At 27.6% G+C, this 25,356-nt stretch overlaps 2 protein-coding genes across 5 annotated transcripts; one reads left to right on the top strand and one right to left on the bottom strand.

The window, feature by feature from the left end:
• Positions 1 to 7,110: 7,110 nt before the first annotated feature.
• Positions 7,111 to 22,587, top strand: LOC114937545 (putative fatty acyl-CoA reductase CG5065). 4 transcript variants are annotated; one of them, XM_029311057.2, is made up of 9 exons: positions 7,111 to 7,275; positions 10,568 to 10,813; positions 16,037 to 16,200; positions 17,063 to 17,198; positions 18,174 to 18,373; positions 19,405 to 19,654; positions 19,736 to 19,926; positions 21,740 to 21,997; positions 22,075 to 22,587. In XM_029311057.2, exons 2-9 carry the CDS (start codon positions 10,589 to 10,591, stop codon positions 22,208 to 22,210), a joined length of 1,560 nt encoding a protein of 519 aa, XP_029166890.1. In that variant the 5' UTR covers positions 7,111 to 7,275; positions 10,568 to 10,588; the 3' UTR covers positions 22,211 to 22,587. The 4 variants fall into 4 exon arrangements, with proteins under 4 accessions (XP_029166890.1, XP_029166887.1, XP_029166886.2 ...); XM_029311054.2 differs by lacking the exon at positions 7,111 to 7,275 and adding an exon at positions 7,326 to 7,435; XM_029311053.2 differs by lacking the exon at positions 7,111 to 7,275 and adding an exon at positions 9,057 to 9,077.
• Positions 22,425 to 24,877, bottom strand: RpS3A (ribosomal protein S3A). The gene is made up of 5 exons (XM_029311059.2): positions 24,745 to 24,877; positions 24,076 to 24,179; positions 23,536 to 23,858; positions 22,937 to 23,098; positions 22,425 to 22,624 (listed from the first exon to the last, which is right to left on the bottom strand). The coding sequence occupies exons 1-5, from the start codon at positions 24,804 to 24,806 to the stop codon at positions 22,472 to 22,474; spliced, it is 804 nt and encodes a 267-aa protein (XP_029166892.2). The 5' UTR covers positions 24,807 to 24,877; the 3' UTR covers positions 22,425 to 22,471.
• Positions 24,878 to 25,356: the final 479 nt, after the last annotated feature.

Here is a 25,356-nt window from a genome sequence, read left to right as displayed (position 1 = left end):
TATTTTATATTATTTTATTTTCTCATATATATAATAATAATAATTAAAATATCAAAAACCTCTTTATCCCTCATTTTTTCTTAATGTAAGTACATAAAATTAGATAGAAAAATTCGAGACGCGAATCTTCTAATTATTTTAGATCATTGTTTTCTCTTGTAAAAACTTCTGTCTTATTTTTCTTATTGTTCGCAGTAGCATCAAAAAGTATTATATAAAAATATATATACATATAATTACATTTTTGCAGAAATAAAAAGAATATCATTTTCTTGTGATTCTCTGTAAATAAATCAAGAGTTCGACACTAGTATAATAAATGTGATAATAATTATTTTATCATTACAAAATCGACAGTCATGTGCATAATTTTATTCAAGGATAAATATAACATTAATTTATTTTACAACAATTCAATATATATGACACAATTGTATTATATTGTTATTTACAAATTAGTATATAAACTATCCTATATATGATTTTTATCTGCAATCACTTAATTATTTTTAAGAAAAGAGAATGTTAAAAAAGTCGATTTCTCGACTATCGATGGAACCTAAAATTCGAGTTCCATGGGTATCTATGAACCATATAAGATGTAAAAATGATGGTCTTTTTTTCTAGAAACTTGGGGAAAGTATTGAAAATCTATCAAAACTATTGAAAATAGTGTCATTCGATCGATCTGAAAAAGACCATCATTTTTACATCTTATATAGTTTATAGATACTCATATAGAACTCGAATTTTAGGTTCCATCGATAGTCGGGAAATCGACCTTCTTTAACATCCTCCTTTGTGCATCTTATATCATCTGTTCAGAATAATATTTGCAAAAGAGTAATTTCAAAATAAAATCAAGATAATTTCAGAAAAGCAAAAATATAAATTTAAATTTAAAAAACATAAATATAAAATTAGAAATAAATAAAAAAAATAAAAATTTTCATTCTTTATTTGTAATAATAGCTAAACTATACATCTGTGCAATAATTACAATTTACGATATATGTATATAACTAGCTGAAAAACAAAACCGATTGAACAATAAAAATCAATATCATAAGTTGTCAATGAAAATAATTAGTTAATTACAGTAGTAATTAAAAGTGCACTATTAATTTCTATAAATTATAATTTATATATTTCTATAATTTTTATAGCTTAGTCAATCATATATTAATTGGTGGTTGGTAATATTTGCTTATTTTGCTTGAATTGACTTTTCATAGTCAAAACATTTACTTATGTCAACATAAACCACAAGATATATTGGTTTACGTCTACGTTTACCTAGGCATAATTATCGGTCACGTGTAAACTCTATTCGATGCTAATGTTTAACATTAATTATTCATAAGTTCTTTGTAACCACCGTTACGTCTAATATTTTTATTAGTATTAATAATGTTCTAATTAAGCTTTATATACAACATTAAAAATAAACAATTAAAATATTTTTTTTTACATTTGTCATAGCAATACGGTCTCCTCCTGAATCTCTCGCTTTTTTCTATCTTTCTCTTTTATATAACATTATAAAAATACAGAACATTGTAACACTGTGTTCAATAATAAAAATAAAAACTATTATTGAATTATGGTAACTATAAACTGATGTATTTATTATTTTATCCATTCTTTAAAAAGTATATAAAGTCATAAAAAATTATCATCATATGTTAAAATCGTGTATTTTAATAATTTGGAAAATTAATAAATAATTGTCGTTGAGAATTAATATTGCTGTATAATTCTTTGTATAATTTATTTGGCTGAGTTAATATGTCCTAATTAATATTGATTGGCGGGGAACAACATAATATATCATGAATTTTTTTATTTAAACAAATCTCTAAATATTTATATAAAAATCAATAAAATCGTTTATTATAAGTTTTGCATTCTACGTCGGTAAGTTTTAACCTATTATTTAATTAAAAATTAAAAATATATTTGTATTAATAAAATAAAAAACTACACAAAACTGACTATTTTGCTTTTCAAACTCTAATCTTTAGCTAACAATTGTTTTTTAGATTGTTTTTAGATTATATATTGTAATTTTGATACAATTTTATTTCAAACTGCGTTCAACAAATACTCTTTCTTTTTAAAGCAGACATAAATTAAAATTAAGAAATTGATCCCTAAAAGTGAGATATTTGTTAAAAACATAAGAACATAAAAAAATACTATAATCTTATAAATATATTCAGTAATTATTGTACAATTATAATTGCAATTGTAAAATTAAAAATACGAAAGTAACATATATATTTAATTTCTTATTTATTTATATATGTAATTATATATATTAAAAATATATATATTAAACAAATCAATATATATTAAAAATTTTAATTTGAGAAGAGATAAAAATTAAGAATGTTTTTAAAAGTGTGTCTATTTCTATGCATAAAATAATAATAGACAGATTTTTAAAAACATTCTTTTTATCTCTTCTCAGATTAAAATTTTTAATGACATTGTTATGTGCAAAGCATGTAGAAAGAATAAATACAGACCAAGTTAGTTAATAGTATTTGCTCATTCTCATTGAATTGACACTTCAGAGTTAAAAATGTTAAGTTATGTCGATGTACACACACAATAAACCACAAGATGTATTGATTTTCCCGACATCTCACTCTCTCGCGATTTCCCTATAATCACCAACGTGAAAAAAATAATAAAGATGAAACATATATAAAATACATTTAGAAGTTTACAGTCATAGAAAATGATGCAATATCAAGATATAATATCAAAAACGATATACTCATCGTCATTTATTACGAATTATATAATTCGCCAAGATAGAAACTTTTGAACGTCGATACAAGCCGATTTAGATTATATAAATGTGCGTAAACTGTGAATAAATTAGGCACATAAGTTCTGTGATAAAATGCAGGATTTAATTGCTGAAGAATGAAAGCAAGTATGTCGAGTTTAAATGTGTAAATTTTTTTCCATAATTCCTTTCTATTATAATTTTTCGAGATAAATTTATTATATATAAATATGAGAAATGAATAAATTTATTATTATATATTATATATAATATATTATATTTTTTTAGATAAATTAATTATAATTTTTTAAAGAATTTATTATATCAAGAACAAATCTGACATGTTTTAATTGCGTAATCTTTTTCGCATATTAAAGAAATTGTGATTTTGCGCAATGTTTTTTTATGGTTTTTTTTATACTCACCGCGGCCATGTTAGATTGTGACGTCAGAGGCGAGAAAATACACGCAAAAATAGTTTTTGGAGTATTTTAAACGTGTATTAAAAATTAAAACCATATCTAAAGTTGTGTTTCATTAAAATATCTTTTTATCTAAAAATGGCGCGCAAAAATACTCATCGTGTTATTTTCTCGCCTCTGACATCACAATCTAACATGGCCGCGGCGAGTAGCAATAAGAAGTTGTAATACCGATCCACAGAAACCTAACACGATTTTCACTTTTCACGCATATTTACTTAAAGGAAAACGGTACACGCGTCACAACATAAATAAATAGCGTTTATTACTGTCACGAGGCCGCTCGTAAAGAAAGAACGTTTCGTCATGGTTCATATATGCGCCTTTTCAAATACAGCTATAGAAAGGAAGAAAGACGTAGAAACAGTAAAGGAACGAAAACCAGAGATTACAAAAGAGAGTTAAACGTGAATATCTTTAAAACGATTCCATCTCTAGCGTCCCACACTGAAAAAAATTGAATTCCCAAAGTTAATAAGAGGACATATATATTATTAAAATCCCTCTTAACAGATTTTCTTTAATAAAAACATCCTTTTTTAATATTAATAAAAAATGTATCAAGATCAAAAATGTATTTTTTATTAACAGAGTTGGGTAAGTTAATTAGTTAAAAGTTAAAAAAAATTAAAAAGTTAATAACTTTTAATTTTTTTAACTTCAATTAATAGTTTTATTTTTGACCTAAAACTTTTTAACCTTTCTTAAGTTAAATTTTTTTATAACTGAATACCATTATCGGTTTTTTATAAGTTATAAACGTATTTTTTTTTAAATTAAAGTATTCCTTTTTATGTTCATTTGTCATCAATTGTAATTATCAAAAAATATATTTTTATATAAAAATCAAAATTTCTTTGTTATTTGTTGTTATAAATTTTAAAAAAATTAACAAACAAAATTCTAATTTAATATAAATAATGTTTTTAAAAATTAACTTCTGATTTAACTTCAGTTAATGTAATTTTAACTTAACTTACTTTTAAAAAATCATTACCCAATTCTGTTTATTAATAACAAATGATTGCATAAATTTTTTTACGGATCGTTATATGGTCGTATATTGTTGTAATTATACATATAGTGTTACAATTTATAGTGCAAATGTTAGTCATTGACAGATTAACAGAAATGTGCGTTATATTTGAAATATGTGCATTTAAAATAGACATGTAAAATGTAAATAAATGCTTATTTTGTATTTTGCATTTAAAATACATGTTTTCAAAGACTATTTTATATTTACATTTAAGTGGTTTTGATTACTTCATCTTTTATCTCAAATGTATTTTTCTTGTAAACAAAAATTAATCAAGAGATGTCAATATGTATAATACATATATACAATAATAATCAAAGTTATTAAAGAAGACATTAAGTTAAAAATATCTGTCAACAATAATAAACATTTTTTTGTAATACCACACGTACATATATTGTTTTTTATGTTAAAAAAATTTGTATATTAAAAATATACAATTTATATAAACTTTTATAACATAAAGAGTTTATAAAAGAATCTAGTAAATATTAATGTATATTTTGCAACATTGTTTCTTAAAGTTCTAATTACATGTAAAAAATTTGAAATACCATTTTTTCGATATTTTTAGCGTAATATAATCGATCGTGGTGACAAATTTTTATAAGATTATACATATGTAAAACTAGAGGAAATTTAAATTACAATAACTGTTAAATTAGTTAGAGAATTAAATTCAATTTTAACAGCAGTTTCAGTATCATGGAAACAATTTATATATTTTGTATGAATTTTGTACTATTTTTAGATGTCTCACATCCTTTATCAGAATCGAGATTTCGTTCTTCATGTTTGCTGTACTTTTTGTTAATATAAAAATAAATATTTAATTACCTATTTCGTCTACAATTTTATTAAATCCCGTTTTGTTTACTTTTTATAAATTAGAAATATACCATCTTTAGAAGATTTCTTTTTTTAAAAAAATCCTTTTGGTACCTATTTTTTAGAACAAAATATTTTAAAAATAAATAAAGCGAGAAAAATTTCGCTTCAAAACAACTTCAAAAAGATTGTTCATTCGCAATTTCCTTTTCGTTACTTTTGCGAAATCATACAAAAAATTTAAGTGAGTTGTCTCGTTTTTTTATATATATTAAATGTAATATTTGAACAATACATACACAAATATAGTCTTGTGGTTCTTTCAATAGTCTTCTTTCGTACTTTTAAAATAAAATCTGAGAGAAGATAGAATCAATAAATTAAAAAAAAAATCTGACAGTCATTAATTATGTATTAGGTAAAATTTCCTGTTTTTACAAGCGATAAAAATAGCTTCGAAAGCATACGAGAGCAGCGATTACTTACATCACACATATATGTACTCAAATAGTCAATGGTCGTTTTAACGTCATTTTGATGTCATTTATTTGATGTCAAATTACGTCGAAATGACTACTTTTGCTACATGGAGATACAACGTGAAAGTAGAATCGTAAAAGCAATTTTTCATATAAATCAATCGCATTTTTCTGAAGAAAAACGCACTTATATACACAGTGTTTGCTGTTATCTATCAATAAAATTATATAAGTAATCATCTAAATAAAATTTTAGCGTCATTTTATCTTCATAGATAATAACAGTGTTGTGCTTAGAAAATTTTTAAATTAGCTATATAAAAAATGAGATTTTGTTTTAAATTTATCTAAATAAAAGATAAAATTATATAGCAATTCATTTCCAGATAATATTTTATCTGGAAATATTTAATTAGTAGTTTTAAAACCGCTTATTAAATGCAGTTTTATGTATTATGATTCTAAACCAAAATTATCGGCAAATTATTCTAGATAATTTAGTAAAGATAACACTTTTTTTCATCTAAGATGCAGATATAGATGATACATATTTGTATTATCCATATAAAGATAAGATGACGCCAAAGTTTCATCTAGATGATCATTTATATAATTTTATTTCGATAACAATAAATACTGGATAAAAATATGTATTACCTATATCTGCAATCTTAGATGAAAAAAATGTTATTTTTACTAAATTATTTGGAATAATGTTGAGATAATTTTGATGCAGAGTAATAGCATATGAAAAGATATTAAGTATGAATATATTTATTTTATATCCCTTTTATAATTTACATTTTTTTATAATTGTGTTTACATAAGCGGTTTTAAAAATAATATTATCTAGATATCTAAAACCATCTTTATCTTATCTAAGATAAATTTACTTATTTTCATCTCATCTTTATGTAACTAATTTGAAAATTATTTAAGCACATAACACTGTTGCACACATATAAAATTATATATCAATCGCATTTGTATTCATCTAAAAAAATAGATAATTATCTTCCTTTTTATACGCATTTTTGCACATCAACAATTTTTTCTTCATTCCGTGAAGGCGATGCATGATGGAATATTTAATATCAGTATTTAATTTTCATTACGTATCACTTTGCGTACATAAGAACCAGAACAAAAAATGATTACGATGAAGTAACGTTCAAGTGCAAATCAAGTACTTAGATATACCTGTCATCGGAAAATTACACAAAACGTAAATCATGTCAAAATTATTATCGCTTGCGAAAAATTTCGTATATACCACCTAAAAATGATTTCCTCTAACGTCGATCAATTTGCTTCGCTTAAAAACTACACCACCTATAATATAATATATAAATATATAATTGCTTGAAGAAGCGACTCGTAATGTATAAACCCGCGTGACGTGCGTACTAACATTATGTAAGGATTAGGCTTGTAAGTAAAACGCGCGCGCGATTCGCTATACGGGAGAATGCGAAAACACATCGGGTCTCTCGTATATTCGAGGCGTATTGCATACTTTCTCAATCTACGACGACTGGTTCACCATCCGAGCGAGTCCGGCCGCGAGACCGGAGTATTATACGGCTCGAACGAACCCACATCGCATTCGTCCGACGTCCTTGTCCGCTGATCGTTTCCTCTCTCGCGGTAAGTGCAAAGGCAAAAGTGTGTTAAATAAATCGGATGTATATGTATATAAAATCACCGGACGGATCGTCGCGCCTTTTCTTTTTTTATTTCTCCATTTTTTCGCGGGTGAATGTGTGTATTTTCGACTGTCAAATGTGCTCGCACCGCACCGTAAACCGTATGTAAAAAGTGTGATAACGTTTATAAATAAATATAAAAGTAAAGAAAAAATACTGCAAGTAAATCGAGCGAAGTTATTTATGAACACGCTTTAACATATATGTTTAATTTATATTGCTGAATTAATTGGAAATTTATTATTTTTTTAAATTTTGAAGCTCGGGATACGCGCTAAAGTGTGAATAAATACAAGAATGCATTACCTTTTCGAAAAAAATATTGTTACTCCGGAATGTTTAGATGTATATTTAAAAAAATTCTTTATCAAAATTTTTCTAATAAAAAAAAAAATACGAATATCTAAATCGAATATGCTAATAAAGTAAGTCAAATTACAATACATGCAACGCAATGGCAACGTTTATATGCAAAATCGATCGATTGTTTACTGTGCAACAATAGATATTCTTTCTAATTCTTAGATATTATTAGATATATAGATAGATCTATCTAATTCTTTACTAAAAACTTTAAACCTCTAAATTCATAAATTTTGAAACAAATTTTAATTTTACTTCTTTAATAAAAAAATAATAGTTTAAACAAATAATTAAAATTATTCTATATTATATATTACATTTTGTATTATGCCAATTATATTATTTTATTCTGATATTAATGTTTACTAATTTTGTAATTATTAATTATTTTGGACAATAGATTAAAATATCCAACAGTATCTCTCTTATTAATTAAAGAATATTTCATATTAATTAATTTTCTCATTATATTAATAAGAAATATTCTTATTAATTAAATAAATTAATTAATATTTTCATATTAATTAATTTATTTAATTAATTTTCTTTAATTAATAAGAATATTTCTTATTAATTAAAGAATATTGCATTATAGCAATAATTTCTGTATATAGATCAAAGAATTCATTACATTAACATCTAACAAATAAAGTGCAAATTTTTATTGTTAATTGTTACTTCGAAAATCGATTTATTAATTAAAAACATTAATAAATAAAAATTATTAAATATCTAATTTGCTACTACCAATTCATTTTGACAATATTCATAAAATGTATAAATAAGTTAATTTGAATAATACCTCAAGTTAATTTTTCCTTTAATATAGTGAAAATTTGTATTGCTATTACTTCGAAAAAAATAATTAAAAACATTAATAAATAAAAATATTTAAATATCTAATTTACTACTAACAATTCATTTTGACAATATTCATAAAATGTATAAATAAGTTAATTTGAATAATACCTCGAGTTAATTTTTTCTTTTATATAAATGTAAGAAAATTAAATATATATATTTTTTTTAATTTGTATTTGCGATTATAGAATTAAAATTTTCTTTTTTATTTGATGCAAAATTATAGCGAAAAGAATTCATTAATTTCTTATGTCTCTAAATTTAATTTTATTGCAAAATGGGGCATATTTTGTTTATAATAATGAAGAAAGATAATTGAGACCCCAAATGAGAGCATTAAGTAAGCTTCGTACAGAAATATACATTAACATTCAATATTAACCTCATTTCCGTGTCATTTTAAAGAATTACTATTGTTCGATCATATATAAATATTCAATACGAGCAGGTTGCAAAAGTGCAATCCAATATATGCCTAATGCTTTTCGCGAAGTGAATAGTTATTTCTCTGATCTAATCGTACGTATAACTTGGTGTAAAATATATCTCTCTGTGTTACACATTTAAAAAATATATATATATATATATATATATATATACAGAGTGCTCATAAAATATTTGGATAAACTTCTGAGGTATTTTTCACGTCAAAATTTAAAAAAAAAGAAGTTTAAATATACCGTAATAAAAAATTTAGTGTTTGAGAAATTATGCAGTAAAACAAAATTTATGTGTCAACATTATTATTAAATAATCATTAATAAGCACTTAACTCATAAGAAATGCTCAAAATAATAGAAATTTAAAGACAGTCACATTTTTATTTATGCGGGGATAAAATCTCTAAGTGTTCATTCGCAACCTATTGATGACGAAGAGATGTTACGTTATTATTAATGCTTGACATTATACGAAATCGTACGGAAATCTTTGAAATAATTCAACAATTTATATACGTTGTATCAATAACTGTCTTTAATCAAATGGTAGCCATTTTTGAGTATTTCTTATGAATTAAGTGTTTAACCTATGATTATTTAATAATAACATTAATCTAAATTTTCCCCAACAAAACACATGTTTAAAAGATGTAATTATTACATCCTCTGAATGTCCTATAGATATTTGAAACACGTGTTTTGTTCGAGTTGTTTTACATCATAACTTCGCAACTATTCAATTTTTTACTATGGATATACATAAACTTCTTTCTTTATTTTGACGTAAGAAATGCGGCATAAAAATTGTTCGAGAAAGTATTTCGTAAACACCCTGTATATACAGAAAAAAATATATAAAGCACACCATCAGATTCTGCCCCAATTTGGAAACAATTTTTTTCACAGCAAAAATGTCGAAGGTCATCATTTTTAATATTTTTCCAATTTTCACTGTCTTGTATCTTTGTAACTAAACCTTAAACTGAAATTCTATTAAAGTAAACTCTATCTAAAATTAACTGAAGAATATAGTTTCGTTAATATTGCAACTCTACAATGTTTAATTTGTGAAAAGCATTTCCTTTCTAATCACTGATAACTTGAAAATTATTGGTACCTCGACATTTTCACTGAGAAAAAATCGTCTCCAAATTAATCAAAGAATTTGACGATGTGCTTCGTAGATGTTTGTTCAGTTATACTCTGTACAATACATTTTTCGATTTGTTTACCCAACTTTAAGGGAGCTGTAACTCGGAGGGAAAGCATTTTTGAACCTATATATTTAAAGGAATTGTTCTTTTCTTATTTTGACTCCTAAGTACATCCTTAAAACCTCTGACATAGAATTTTAGAAACACTCTGCATATATCTATATTCTAGGAAATCATTCCCTCGATCACAATGGAGTCGGGCAAAACCAAAAATACATTTTCGATTTGTTTACTTAACTTTAAAGGAAACCCATAAGCTTAAAGGAATTGTTCTTTTCTTATTTTGACTCTTAGAGTACACCTTTAAAATCTCTGATATGAAATTTTAGAAATCCTCTGTATATATTAATTCTAGGAAATCATTCCCTCGATCACGATGGAGCCGGGTAAAACCGATGACGTCGAAGCACAGAAGGACAGGATAGTCGAGACTTTCGCTGGTCGCAAGATCATGCTGACAGGTGGCACAGGATTTTTAGGAAAAGTAATTCTCGAAAAGTTCTTGCGATGCCTGCCCGAAATAGCACAAATTTACATGCTTATCAGGATTAAGAAGGGCAAGGATTCCAAACAGCGATTGGTCGAAATACTTAATTCCCCAGTAAGTAGTTCTCCATCCAGTTTTACGCTATCCTTCCTTTTTCGCTTTCTAAAATAACAATGTCCCAATATTTGATTTCGTGATAAAGAAAAACTACTAACGCAAAAGTAAGTAACTGCGTAGCAGAAACTCGAATTCAAGTGTAGAGACCCCTATAAAAAAAAAATTCTGCGAAAACTTTCGACACGCTTCGCAGAATTCGATGGCTGCCAAAAGTTCCACTATCGAGGAATTCACCTACTTTATAGGATTATCCAAGTTATAGCGCCTTGGTTCCTCCAACAAGAGCATTAAAAAGAGAAAGTGCGTAACTATGACTCGGCTACTATATACGCGCTGCAAGTTGCATCATTGTTGCCTTACAACAGATAATGCGAGGTGCCACGAGAATAAGGTGCACCTTCGTTCTCTCTCTCTCTCTTTCTCTCTCTCTCTCTCTCTCTCTCTTTCTCTCCCTCGCGTGCGCGCATGCGCGTTTCGGATATTTCTCGACAGACAAATTTGCCGGTGAAAGCGCGCTAACCGGACCGTCGACCACATTGCGATCCGTCCTATGTGACGAAAGAAACCAAGTCAAGGCCTTGTCGAAAATATACAGCGAGAAGATGGTGATTATATTCATATACACACACATGTATACACACGGTTCGGTTGGTGAAAGTACGGTGGAGATTGCGCGTTTCTTAGCTTGTTATATCATGCCTTTCGAATTTCAATGCAATATCGTAAACACGCTACGTCATATATACACGTGTATACGTAAGATGCCTAAGTGAGCATCATTAGGATTAGCCTACAAATTATTAATTAAATACGAAATTAAGCGTTTCTGATACAATTTCGATAACAAAGCGCAGTTTTACTTATCGCTTGAAATCAAAAGAGAACTGAATTAAGAAATTTAATCTTTTATTATAACTACTCTATTAATCCTCTCTATAATGAAATAGAAATAGATAATAAAAATTCTCATATATAATATATATATATATATATAGGGTATAATATATACGGAGCCCCTCCCTCCCCCCAACATACACCTTCAAATTCTCTAGTCAATTTGGAGACTATTTTTCCTCAGAAAATGTTGAGCACTACCAGTGTTTGCTGATATCTAAATAAAATTATATAGATGATTATCCAGATGAAACTTTGGCGTCATCTTAGCTTCATATATGTAATAAAAATATGTATTTTCTATATATCTGCATCTTAGATGAAAAAAAGTATTATCTTTACTAAATTACTGAGAAGTTTGTATGTAACATTAAAAAACGATCAATACTGGGCAATAAATTCTTTATTAAATTCAATATCTCATAACGTTTCGACCTCTGGTTTAGATCATTTTCAAATGAAAATTCTCTTTAAGATGACAATATAGATAAAGTAGTGAGACACCCTTTATATTGTAATATAACATATCACAATATAAAAAACCAGAGGTCGAAACGTTATGAGATATTGAATTTAATAAAGAATCTAATTTATATTAATAAAGGACCTAAACCAGAGATTGAAACGTTATGAGATATTGAATTTAATAAAAAATTTATTGCCCAGTATTAGTCGTTTTTTAATGTTACATACATACTCTTCAGTTTTTCATTTTTTACTAGCGAATTGATTACACACACTTAATCAATTAAGACATTCTATCCAATCAATTTACTAAATTCTCAGATAATTTTGGTTTAGAATCATGACACATAAAATACTTAAATAATTGATAAAAATTTATAAATAAAAATATAAATAGATATATATTTTTTTATATCCCTTTTATAATTTACATTTTATATCCTTTTTATAATTTACATTTTTTTATATCTGTGTTTACATAAGCAGTCTTAAAAATTATTATCTAAATAAATCGCCATATAATTTTATCTTTTATCTAAATATATTTAAAACAAAATCATCTTCATCTTATCTAAGATGAATTTACATATTTTTATCTCATCTTTATCTAGTTAATTTTAAAATCATCTAACAATAAGCACAACACTGGGCACTAATAATACTTTTCAAAATATCAATTATTAAAAAAGAAAAGCTTCTTACATACTTTGTAGAGTTGAAATATTTACAAAACTATATTCTTTAATTAATTTTAGCTAGTTTGCTTTAATAGAATTTTAATTTAAGGCTTATTGTTAGTTATAAAGATGAGATGGCAAAAATTGAGAACGTGCAAAAAATGATTTCTTCAGATATTTTCGTTGAGGAAAATTTGTTTCAAATTGTCCACAAAATCTGATGGTGTGCTCCATATATATTTTGTCAGTTACACCCTGAATATTTTATACAACCTAGATAGCAGCATACGTCATTTTGCATACGTCATATAATGTATATCTTATACAATCCAGCACAAAGAAGATACGTATTTTATGAGATTTCATCAGTTTGCTTGAAGATACTCATTTTACTGTTATTTGAAACTTCGAATTTCATAATAAATAATACTCACTAAATAAATAATATTGATTAAAGAGTAACAAATGGGCAAAGAGCACGTACACCATCTTGGTGTAAAGTTGTAATAAAGCAATAACAGCAATCAGTTGTCAAACGTTTCGGTTATTATTTAACCATCTTCAATGACAAACTGAAATACAATAATTGATATTAACAAATAATCGGATAAATAAGAATAATTAATTTACCTTTAGAACAGCAGTGATATCAGTCAAAAAACAATTAACGATCTATGTTAACATATTAAACAGAATTAAAATTACTCGGTGAAAACAATTATATTTTGAGGCACCGACAAAATTAGAAAAGAGGGTAGTCCAAAGGGAGATGGAAAGGAAAAAGAAAAAAGAAAGAAGGATAAAGCGGGTAAAATTAAAAGATGGATAAAGTTTTGATAATTGAGAAGTAGGCGTCAGGGAAAAGTTCAGTGTCACTCTGTTTATTTAGGCTATTCTTTTGTCCCTTAATGTGCAGCATCTCAGAAATCAATTTTTTTGTAACGATGTTCAATATCCAAAATTTATACACCGTTCTAATCAAATTCATGATTATTCATGCGGTGTACAAATATTACAAAAGGAGATGTTGCATTTCTAAGATTATCAGACCGATGTTCTTTGACTCTAGTTATAAGTTTCCTCTTAGTTTAGCCTACATAAGTAGCATTATAATTCCCGCAAGAAATTCTAACAACGACATCACACGCATTAGTATGTTCCAACCGGTCTTTGTGTGTTTTAATGATGTTATTAAGATTATTGGCCTTCGAAAATGCAGCTCTATATCCAAAACTTTTTGTTATTAAATAAAATTTATTATCCACTGATTGAGCATAAGGAAACACGAAATAAGGTGTTTGTGAATCTTTATTATTATTACCTATTTATTATTATTACTTATACAGATAACTCATTATTATTGTCAGATAAATAGAATAGATAAAAAAGTCTGTCCTTAATTGTCTGAAAAATAAAATCCAAAGGAAAACAGTTATCCAATAAAATGTATATGACTTTTTCCAAATTTTCTTGATAAAAGCGAGGATGAAATAGTTTGATAACTTTACCTACTAAACTAATTATGGTGCCTTCTTTGTGTTAAAGGATTCTGAGAGTAGAAATTCAAATATCTCCCAAAATAGGATGGTTCTTGGTACCAATTAACTATCAATTTATCCTTCTTTTTCATAATCGTCAAATCTAAAAAACTGATTTTATCATTTAAGCCCACCTCTATCATAAATTTGATTCTTGTGTGAAAAGAATTGAAAATATTAGTCACTATTTCATACGAATCCTCTAGTACTAATAAAATGTCATCTACATAACGGAAATAAAACGGAATGTTAAACGGTAATTTTTCAATAGCTAGTTTCTCAATATCTTGTAAGGTAATATTCCCAATAATGAGAGAGAGTGGTGAACCCATAGGAGTACCGAAGGTCTCTTTGTAATAACAGTTATCAAATTTGAAAAAAGTCGAAGATAACACAAATTGTATGCTTCTCATAAACTCATATTGAGTAATGCAGATGTTGTCTTTTATGTACTCCCATCTTTTTGTTAAACTAGAAATAACCAAGTCTATTGGTATATTAGCGAACAAAGAGACCACAAGTGAAACTAATTTATAGTTTGGTTCCAATCTTATGCAATTCAATCTATTCACTAATTCAAAACTATTGGTAACATGAGAATTAGGTTTCGGGATACTATTATATATTAACTTGTGAAGAAAGTTGGCTAAATTATAGAGTGGGCTATTTATGGAGGAAATAATGTTTCTCAGTGGACAGTCAGATTTATGCACTTTCGGCAGACCATAAGCTCGAGGTAAATTACCTTCACTACAAATTTACAAATCTATACGTGTTATCGTCGATAAAACCCCCTTGTTTTCAAGAAATTAAAAGAGACTTTAACCAATTTATCAAAGTATTTGTCGGATCTTTTTTTAATTGTTCGTATGTACTGGTGGCATTAAGTAAACCTTTCATTTTGGTAATATAATCTGTTTTTTGTAGCGCAACAGTAACATGTCCTTTGTCCGCTCGCGTGAAAATAATATTGAGACGAGATTCTTCATACACAAACTCTACTTTAGACTTCACATCCCAGCAAACACAGTATATAAATGTTATATACTCAAGCATGTTACATGTAACGTATATGTTAGTTGTAATTTCCCACTCATAGATGTAACATTTTTAATATTACATATATTACATTGTAGTTATATTGTCATTATATCCCAAGATAGCACTGACTTATCAATACATCAATGTGCTATTTGGTATATAATTACAATATAACTACAATGTAATATATGTTATATTAAAATGTTACATCTATGAGTGGAAAATTACAACTAACATGGATGTTACATGTAACGTACACGTTATATTACCTGTTATATTCCGTTTTATTATAACAATGTAACAATTATATATCGGTGTTTGCTGAGATTATTATTGCAGCAAAAAACTCATTATTTTCATTGCCGTAACACAGTAATAAAAAGGAAGTCAAGGATTAATCCAGATCTTTATCATATAATATACAATCATTAATCATGATAATAATATATATAACAATCTTTGACGCACGCATTTTCTCGTTATTTGTTTTCTAGTTTTTTTTTTTTTTTTAATTAATTGCACGCAATTATTTTTTTCTAGTTTTACGATATATATTCTCATGCGATCGACAAATGTGGACGAGTCGTTTTAAATTTAAATTACAGCTTTTCGAACAAGTCAAAGCCGAAAGAGGAATGGCAGCGCTTGAGAAAACAATAACAGTCGTCAGCGGAGATGTGTCACAGCTAGGACTTGGATTATCCCCAGAGGATAGAAAGATGCTTTGCGAGAATGTCAACATCGTGTATCACGGGGCAGCCACTGTCAGGTAACGAAGAGAAAATAATGTATTGTTGCTCTCGATATATTTTTTATATAATTTTATATATTTTATATACCAACGCTTCTTACAATAATTAAGGGATAAAAAATTAGCAAATTATAAATAGTTGAAACTTGATTTCAAAAAATGAGAATTTAAATTACAATAATTAAGGGATAATATATTGCTGCTCTCAATACATATCTTTTTTATATATTAATTTTATATATTTATTATATACGCTTTATATATGTATATGTATACATATATTATAAAAAGCTTATATAAAAAATATATAAAATTATATATACAAAAAAATATATTGAGAGCAACAATATATCATCCCTTAATTATTGTAATTTTAAATTCTCATTTTTTGAAACAAAGTTACAGCTATTTAAAATTTGTCTATTTTTATACAATTTTTTTGATCCCTTAATTATTGTCAAAAATACATTTATATTTTATATATATATTTTTTATGTATATATATATATATATATATATATATATATATCTTAATATGCTCTTGTAATATATCTTCAACACGATTGAAAAATATTGTGAATTAATCGAAGTTTTGTTTCTCAAATTCTCAGTTACAAAAATAATTAAAAAATTTTCTGCTTTGCCATCATTTATTATCAATTGTCCACTAATATGTTACTCATTTATTTCATCATTGATAAATTTGTCATTGATAAAAGTTTGATAATTTATATAGGAAAATCACTACTTATAAATATCTCACAATTTCAATTTAAATATCTCAATGCTGTACTTATAGAACTGTATGCACATAATTCGTAAACATATGGGTTTCTCTTTCGGCTGTGTATATGCAAAGTGTATTTTTATTCCATTGCAGATTTGACGAATTGTTGAAGACAGCCGTGTTGCTAAATACACGTGGTACGAAACAAATGCTGGAACTGGCTAAAGAAATGAAAAATTTACTTTTATTCGTTCATATCAGCACGGCTTATTGCCATCTCGAAGAAAAAGTATGTATTCAGTTTCTCTTTCATTCTCCCCTCTCCTTTGCTACATACATATGTATATGAATAACTATATAAAATGTCTCAAGAGATGAAAAAAAGTTGAAAGTATAGAATTTTTTTCATACATTTTTTTCAAAGCACTTTACTTTCGAAAAAGATAATATATGAATATTTTTACAAATATGCATTTACCTACTATACTTAATTATATCTGGATTTAGATTGTACGTTTGTATTTACAAAGATTATTCAATATAATAAGATTTTTGATTAATCTTATTTTTATCAATATAAATTCAATTTTTATCAATATATACATCGATAAATATTCAAAAAAACTTTTAAGTTTGTGTGAAAAAACTTTATTCTATATTTTCGATTATTATTCTTTTTTATGTAAAATTATCTTATTCCCTCATTTATTACGAAATATCAGAAGGTTGGATAAGTTAATAATTTTTTTAAAACTAAGTTAAAATTAATTTAGTTCAGTTAAAAGTTTGCATAAACAAAAAATTAACTCACAAAGTTAAGATTAAATTAACTGAAATTAAATCAAAAGTTTATTTTTAAAAACATTATTTACAAAGAAATTTTGATTTTTATATAGAAATATATATTTTTTGCGATATAAAACTATAAAGTTACCAGACGATAATTAAAAAATGGTAATGATTTAATTGACCAACTCTGGCAAATAAACATAAAAATTAATAATACTTTAATTTAAAAATGTTTATAACTTATAAAAAAAACAAAAATGGTATTCAAAGATAAAAAAAATTTTTAAGGTAAAAAATAACTATAGTTTGAAGTTAAAAATTAATATATTTTAAATTAACAGCTAAGTTAAAAGTTATTAACTTTTTAATTTTTAACTAATTAACTATTAATTATTACCCAACCCTGCGAAATATATTCTGTACACATAAAGATTGTTTAAAAAATAATAAATTAGAATAATTGGCTTTTATACAGGTTTTATACGAGAAAACGTATCCTCCGCCAGCGGATCCTCATAAAGTAATCAAATGCGTCGAATGGATGGATGATGATGTAGTCGAGGCCATGACGGACAAGATCTTGGGCAAGCTACCTAATACATACGCTTTCACGAAAGCCTTGTCGGAAGGTCTCGTCGAAGAGTCTATGGCGCATATCCCAGCGATGATTTTGAGGTATTCGACAAAAATCTCGCATTTAAACATTTGTGTAGATGGTATATAGGATATCCAACTTTAATCGACCATCCCCAAAGATTTTTTTATTTTTCATTGTACAACAAAAGTTTCAAATAAGCCCAGCAAACACCGATATATAATTGTTACATTGCTATAATAAAACGAAATATAACGTGTGTACGTTACATGTAACATCCATGTTAGTTGTAATTTCCAACATTATTCCAACATTAATCATAGATGTAACATTTTAATATAACATATATTACATTGTAGTTATATTGTAATTATATACCAAATAGCACATCGATGTATTGATAAGTCAGTGCTATCTTGGGGTATAATGACAATATAACTACAATGTAATATATGTAATATTAAAAATGTTACATTTATAAGTGGGAAATTACAACTAACATATACGTTACATGTAACATGCTTGAGTATATAACATTTATATACTGTGTTTGCTGGGAGAGCTGTTTGATTTAAAGGGTGACAGAAGATGACGCTACTTACTTTTTTCTGAAGAACACTTTTCAAGGTCATTTGTTTTTTCAAATAGAATTACCATAATTTTTTTATTGATTTTTAAAATCGATTCCTCATAATTTTTGGCATAAAAAGTTGTAAGAATAAGATGGACAAAAAAAAGTATTGGTGGTGAGATCGTCAAAACATGAATATTTCATCATTTCGGTGTCATTATATAAAATTTTAAATATATCATAAACTGTTTACTTTTTGTTCGTAACTTTTTATGTCAAAAATTGCAAGGAATCGATTTATATAAAAAAATAAGTTCCATTTAAATAATAGTTTCATTTAAAAAATATAAAGGACCTTGAAAAGTGCTCTTTCGAAAAAAGTCAGTAACACCATCTTCTGTCCCTTTAAATCAAACAACTTTTGTGCAATTAAAAGTAAAAAAAGCTTTTGGGGGTAATCAATTAAAATTAGACATCCTGTATATTAGAAACAAGGACGCATTATAAATAATCCCGATTGATTGATCGATGATTTGTCAGGCCAAGCGTAGTTATTCCTGTCTGGAAGGATCCACTTCCCGGTTGGACGGACAATATCAATGGACCGACTGGTCTCTTAATAGGCGCCGGCAAGGGAGTAATCAGAACGATGTATTGTAACGAAAACGGTTACGCTGATTATCTTCCCGCCGATATCGCGGTCAATGCTATTCTTCTTTGCACGTGCAATTTTATTTATTTCAAGGATGAGAAACGGGTTTATAATCTTACGAGTAGTAGCGAGTTCAAGGTATATGGATAAAACACTCACAGGATATACAAGTTCTTTTTTCAGCGACATTCAAGCAGGATTCTTTCGATCTGTCTGCAGGTACCTTGGACGGAAATAATAGAACGCGGCCGAAAAATAACACAACGAGTACCTCTCAACGGAATCTTGTGGTATCCAGGTGGTAGTATGAAGAAGTCGCGACTCTTGCATAATATTTGTGTCTTACTCTTCCACATGATTCCGGCTTATTTTATTGACGCGCTTCTCTTTTTGCTTGGCTATAAACCAATGTAAGTTTTGTTAAAACTTCTGGCTTAGATTCTGACGTCAGAGACGAGAAAGCACACACTGAAAATTCTTAGATACCATCAATGTTTACTGTTGTCTAAATAAAATTATATAGATGATTATCTATATAATTTTATTTAGATAAAATTATAGCGTCATTTTATCTTTATATAGATAATAAACATAGATATTATCTATATCTGCATTTTAGATGAAAAACAAATATTACCTTTATGAAATTATCTAGAATAATGTCCAGATAATTCCCCCATAGCAAAATACCAGTGATATCACAGTGATATGCTCTGGATGTCATAGCGATGTGCGAATGTCCACTTTGTCACAATGTGATGTCACAATGATATCATTGTGACATCACATTGTGACAAAGCGGAAATAAAAGAAAATTACATGGCGATTCATCCAGATAACTTCCAGATGATTATATTTTTAAAATTGCTTATGTAAACACAATTATAAAAAAAAAACGTAAATTATAAAAAGGATATAAAAATATATTCATACTTTTTGTTATTTATAAGTTTTTATCGTTTACTGCTTATATGACTCTAAACTAAACCCCCATAGCAAAAAACCAGTGATATCACAGTGATATGCTCTGGATGTCATAGCAATGTGCGAATGTCCGCTTTGTCACAATGTGATGTCACAATGATATCATTGTGACATCACATTGTGACAAAGCGGACATTCGCACATTGCTATGACATCCAGAGCATATCACTGTGATATCACTGGTTTTTTGCTATGGGGGTTTAGTTTAGAGTCATATAAGCAGTAAACGATAAAAACTTATAAATAACAAAAAGTATGAATATATTTTTATATCCTTTTTATAATTTACGTTTTTTTTTTATAATTGTGTTTACATAAGCAATTTTAAAAATATAATCATCTGGAAGTTATCTGGATGAATCGCCATGTAATTTTCTTTTATTTAAATATATTTAAAACAAATTCATCTTCTTATCTAAGATTATATATGAATTTCAGTCATTTTACAGTTGATTGATTATAATAAATGAAAAAAAGATAATTTTCGATTATTTTAAAAGTATACTGTTTTAACGAAATATCTTTTTATTTTGAAATGGCATCTAAGAATTTTTAGCGTGTTTCTCTGACGTCACAATTCCAATATCGTCAGTGAAGAGTCAAGAGTCTTAATTGTTATCGCGAAGACGTCAAATCAATGTACAATGTCCCATAGGAAATTGCTGAAACTAATCAGCTGTCATTTTTTAATGCATGCAGTTATTAAGAAAACAAAAATTGTGTTGGAAAGAGGAAAGAATCCGCAATTTTTAATGAATATAAATAAAGTGTTTGTATACTAGTTTATTTTATTTTGATAAAAAATAATGAAGAGTGCTAATAATCACTTAAAATCACATAAACTAATAAATATTTTCAATAGTGCCAGATTTAATAGCAGCTATTAAAAGGATTGTCAATAACATTAAAAATGACATGTTAGAAAAAGTTTTTACGAGTTTTCATAAAAGAACAGAATTTTGTACATATTCAAATGGTGCGCACTTCGAAAATATTTATCATTAGTTTACATGTGATTACTAGCACTTTTTTCACACACACAATAAAATAAACTGGTATACAAACATTTTATTTATATCCATTAAAAACTGCAGATTTTCCTCTCTTCAACACAATTTTTGTTTTCTCAATAATTGCATGCATTAAAAAATGACAACTGATTAGTTTCAGTAATTTATTATAAAACACCCTATATATACACTGTATAACTTGTTAATTATTATGTTTATATATGTACAGCATGTGCCGTATCCATCGTCGTATAAACAAAGGTTTCGAAGTTTTCGAATATTACGCCAATAGACAATGGGACTTTGATAATTCGTCTGTCATCGATGCGAGGAGAAAAATGAATAGCATAGAATATAAAAAATATCAAGTGCACGGCGATGACATGGACAAAGACGAATACTTCGAAGCTTGCATTCGAGCTGCAAGAATTTATATTCTAAACGAAACTCCAGACACTCTACCGGCCGCTCGCCGACATTTGAGAGTGTAAGTGTGAAATTGCGCAATTTTTTCTTTCTTATGTGTGTTAATAATCTCCAACTTATTTTTTTTATTTGTTACAGTATGTACTGGGTAGACGTATTTACGAAAATCTTTTTCTTTCTGCTCCTTATATATGTGTTGGCATCCTGGAGTGAAAGTTTTAGAACATTGCTCACAGATAGTGCGACATACGTTTTAAAAACGATAATGAAGTAATATTTTATATAATTTAATCAAATGAAGAAGTTTTTTCGTCGATCGTGCAAAGATTTTATATCTATTATATCAAAGAATTTAAATTTTCATTTAATATCAATATGAAACGATTAAGTATATCTCTCTTAGTATATTTTATAGTGTATACACACTACAACTGTGTTCATTAGATATGGACAAAATAAAAAGTGGATAAAGGCATTATTTACACTAATTATCAAGTGTATGCTTTTATTTTTATGAAAGATTGTACATTCATCTTTAAACGGATTCCTGTACTGGTGGCTCGTAGCCTTCCGGTCGGTCAACCTTGGAACCACTGTCACCAGTTTCCTCGCTCTTGTTACCACCTCCATCTCCGTGCAACTCTAATAACTTGCTGAGTTCAAAACGTGGTTTCTTCAATACTTTCACCTGATAAAATTATTGCTTATTAACATTTAAGAAAAATCATCATACATTATTAATTTTTTTGCTATTAAGATTGTCTATAGTCATCTAAGTGACGAATAATTGCAGTAATAATTGCATCAAAATTTTTTAATATAATCATTACAGGATATTATAAACGTCCTTGCAGGTATTTTACTATTTCATAAAAACTTTAGTCTGCAAATACTTTGTAAATACACGTGAGCGCTTCTGGACTAAACGTCATAACAAAAGGATTATTTTCGTGAAGAAGCTTGAAATGTATAATCATTTAGCAAAAACATTGCTGCTCACCTTACGAATGTAAACGTCGTGCAGAGGATAGATGCCCTGCGAGGCTTTCTCGATGTCTTTAGCCGTGGCATCTGGAAGCAACTTACTAACAACGCCTTTCAAATCGGTCTTAGTAACGTCTTCCGTAATGGTTTCAACCATTTTTTGTCTGATTTTTTTGACCTAAATTGATAAAATATATTATTTAAAAAATAAAAAATTGAAACAAAAAGAAAAATAATTATTAACAAGACGCGTGACTAAAAATTAATACAAAATATATGCATTATCATTACAACAAATTTGATTCATAATAAATTAGCAATAAAATTGGGAGTAAAATTTTAAACTTTTTATATATATAACGTTTAAAATATCTACTATTAGTTCAGAAAAATGATTAAACAAAAATATTTCTCTATATCTATTTAGAGGGAATTTATTTCCACATATTAAAATATGTAGCACGTTCCTATATCACTACTTACTTTATATGTAAGTAGTGTGGTAAGCGACTGCATTAATATACGCAATATCTTGTGCCATTCAATTATTATAAAAATTGAAATGGACAATAAAATTTATTGCGCATAATGTATGAAACATAATGGAGCACAAACCTGCGCATGTTGGGCATAACACGTCTTTCTCGTGCTCAGCTGATCTTTGTTTGTGAAACCAATGCAGAAAACTCTGAGCAAATAGCCATCTGTAGTCTTGACATCTACATTAGCTTCAATCAGAGTCTGCCGTTTTTTCACCATTGATCGCAACTTATCTGTTGTCAAGTCCATTCCATGAAAATTGGTTAACACATTACGACCTTGGACATCTTCGGCAATTAATCTAAATTTGCGGAATGATCTCTCTGCATCCTGATCGCTTTGTAAGTCAGCCAGGGATACTTCAAACACTCTGAACTTCAATCCCTCGGAAGCAATCTCTATCAAATTTAAAAAATATGTATATATAATATAGAAAACATATATTTTACGTATATTTATTAAAAACCAAATAAAAGAAAAGAAAAATCAAGAATAAAAAATAATGAATAAACAAATAATTCAATTAAAAATATAAAAATATAGACAAATAATTCATACAGTAAGAATTTGTTAGTTTGTACTAATTAGGCAATAGTTATAAAAGAAAAAATTTACTTGTTCCCTGAGTCCTGTTGACCAGGGTCTTCCCCACTTGCCGATTGGCAAACATGGATGGAGCCTTGACATCGTACCAGTCTTTGCGAGTAAAGGGATCAACGCTGAAATAATAGCACTATATAAGAAAAAGTATACGTGTACAATGCTATAATAAGGTTTTATTATTATTTTTTTTTTTATATATAATTTATTACATTTTAATTTATCAATTTAATATATATTAATTCTATTATTTATCTTATTTATTATATATATATATAATCTTATTTTTATTATTTTATTTTCTCTTTTATGACTGTGCTTCACAAATTATTTTGCACAAATTAATTAAATAAAATAACAAGAATAAAATAGATTAGGTTAAGTTTTATGGATCGCGGGTGATTACATGCTATCTCAAAATAAGAATATATTCACATTCGTTCTATATATATAAATAAAAAAAAAAGCGCATCTTAACAATATTTTAGAAATATATATATAATCGTTCAAAATAAATATTCTATCTAATTATGGTGACACAGATGCATGCATTGCTGGCATCGCTTAACCTGTCTCGAATATCCGAGTTAACCAAAGGAATCGCGCAAAACGATAACCCGATGAGAAATGTTTCGCGTACAGGAGATAACCAACTTTATTTCAAACGAAATATATTTCACTCACATCTTCTTCTTAACTCCCTTTTTGCCTCCTTTCGAAAGACCCTTATTCTTGCCCACTGCCATGATTCCAACTCGCAAGCGAAAAGAAACACTCGACTCGAGGTGGAAACTATTAACCTAACCTGCCGGAAGCTTGGAAAGCGGAAGTTACTACTCGATTCATTTGAGCAACTAGCTGAATATATTGGAAACTGTAAGCGGCGCGTAAATAATTGCCGCGATACGCAATGTCCGGCGTTAGCGTCGTTTCCGACACCCGTGCGGTGCTGCCACCGTAGCGTATAGGGTGGCCAAAAGATATGCGCGCGCATGCGAGCGCGACCGCGGGCCGTAGGCCGTTAGATTCGAAGTCGAGGAGAACGACTCTCCTTTGAGAAGTGCGAACGAGCAGACGTATTATTAAATCGTGCGCATGAGAGTACTTTCGAGAAGTATCAAATTGTAGAAGCATTCCGATCTTTATTAAATCTTTATTCTTAAAATCAGTGTCCGTTGAATTTCACCTAACAACGCTCCAATCCTGGCGAGAACATTTTGCAGTGCGTACGGGCTTCTGTGGCATCCAATTCGCCTTTAAAATTTAGTCTTAAACATCGGTTACTCGGGATACAGA

The sequence above is a fragment of the Nylanderia fulva genome, unplaced genomic scaffold, assembly GCF_048542155.1.
Source record: "Nylanderia fulva isolate GAGA-0341 unplaced genomic scaffold, ASM4854215v1 Scaffold119, whole genome shotgun sequence".
Lineage (NCBI taxonomy): Eukaryota > Metazoa > Arthropoda > Insecta > Hymenoptera > Formicidae > Nylanderia > Nylanderia fulva.
The sequence above is the reverse complement of the archived record's forward strand: the minus strand, read 5'-3'. Positions and strand labels throughout refer to the sequence as shown.

Coding starts and splice junctions, on each gene's coding strand:
- LOC114937545 (XM_029311057.2), top strand. CDS start 10,589: ATGGAGCCGGGTAAAACCGATGACGTCGAAGCACAGAAGGACAGGATA. Junction 16,201..17,062: donor CACGGGGCAGCCACTGTCAG/GTAACGAAGAGA, acceptor ATTCCATTGCAG/ATTTGACGAATTGTTGAAGA. Junction 19,655..19,735: donor CGAGTAGTAGCGAGTTCAAG/GTATATGGATAA, acceptor ATCTGTCTGCAG/GTACCTTGGACGGAAATAAT.
- RpS3A (XM_029311059.2), bottom strand. CDS start 24,806: ATGGCAGTGGGCAAGAATAAGGGTCTTTCGAAAGGAGGCAAAAAGGGA. Junction 23,099..23,535: donor GTTATGCCCAACATGCGCAG/GTTTGTGCTCCA, acceptor TTATCAATTTAG/GTCAAAAAAATCAGACAAAA. Junction 22,625..22,936: donor ACGACGTTTACATTCGTAAG/GTGAGCAGCAAT, acceptor TAATTTTATCAG/GTGAAAGTATTGAAGAAACC.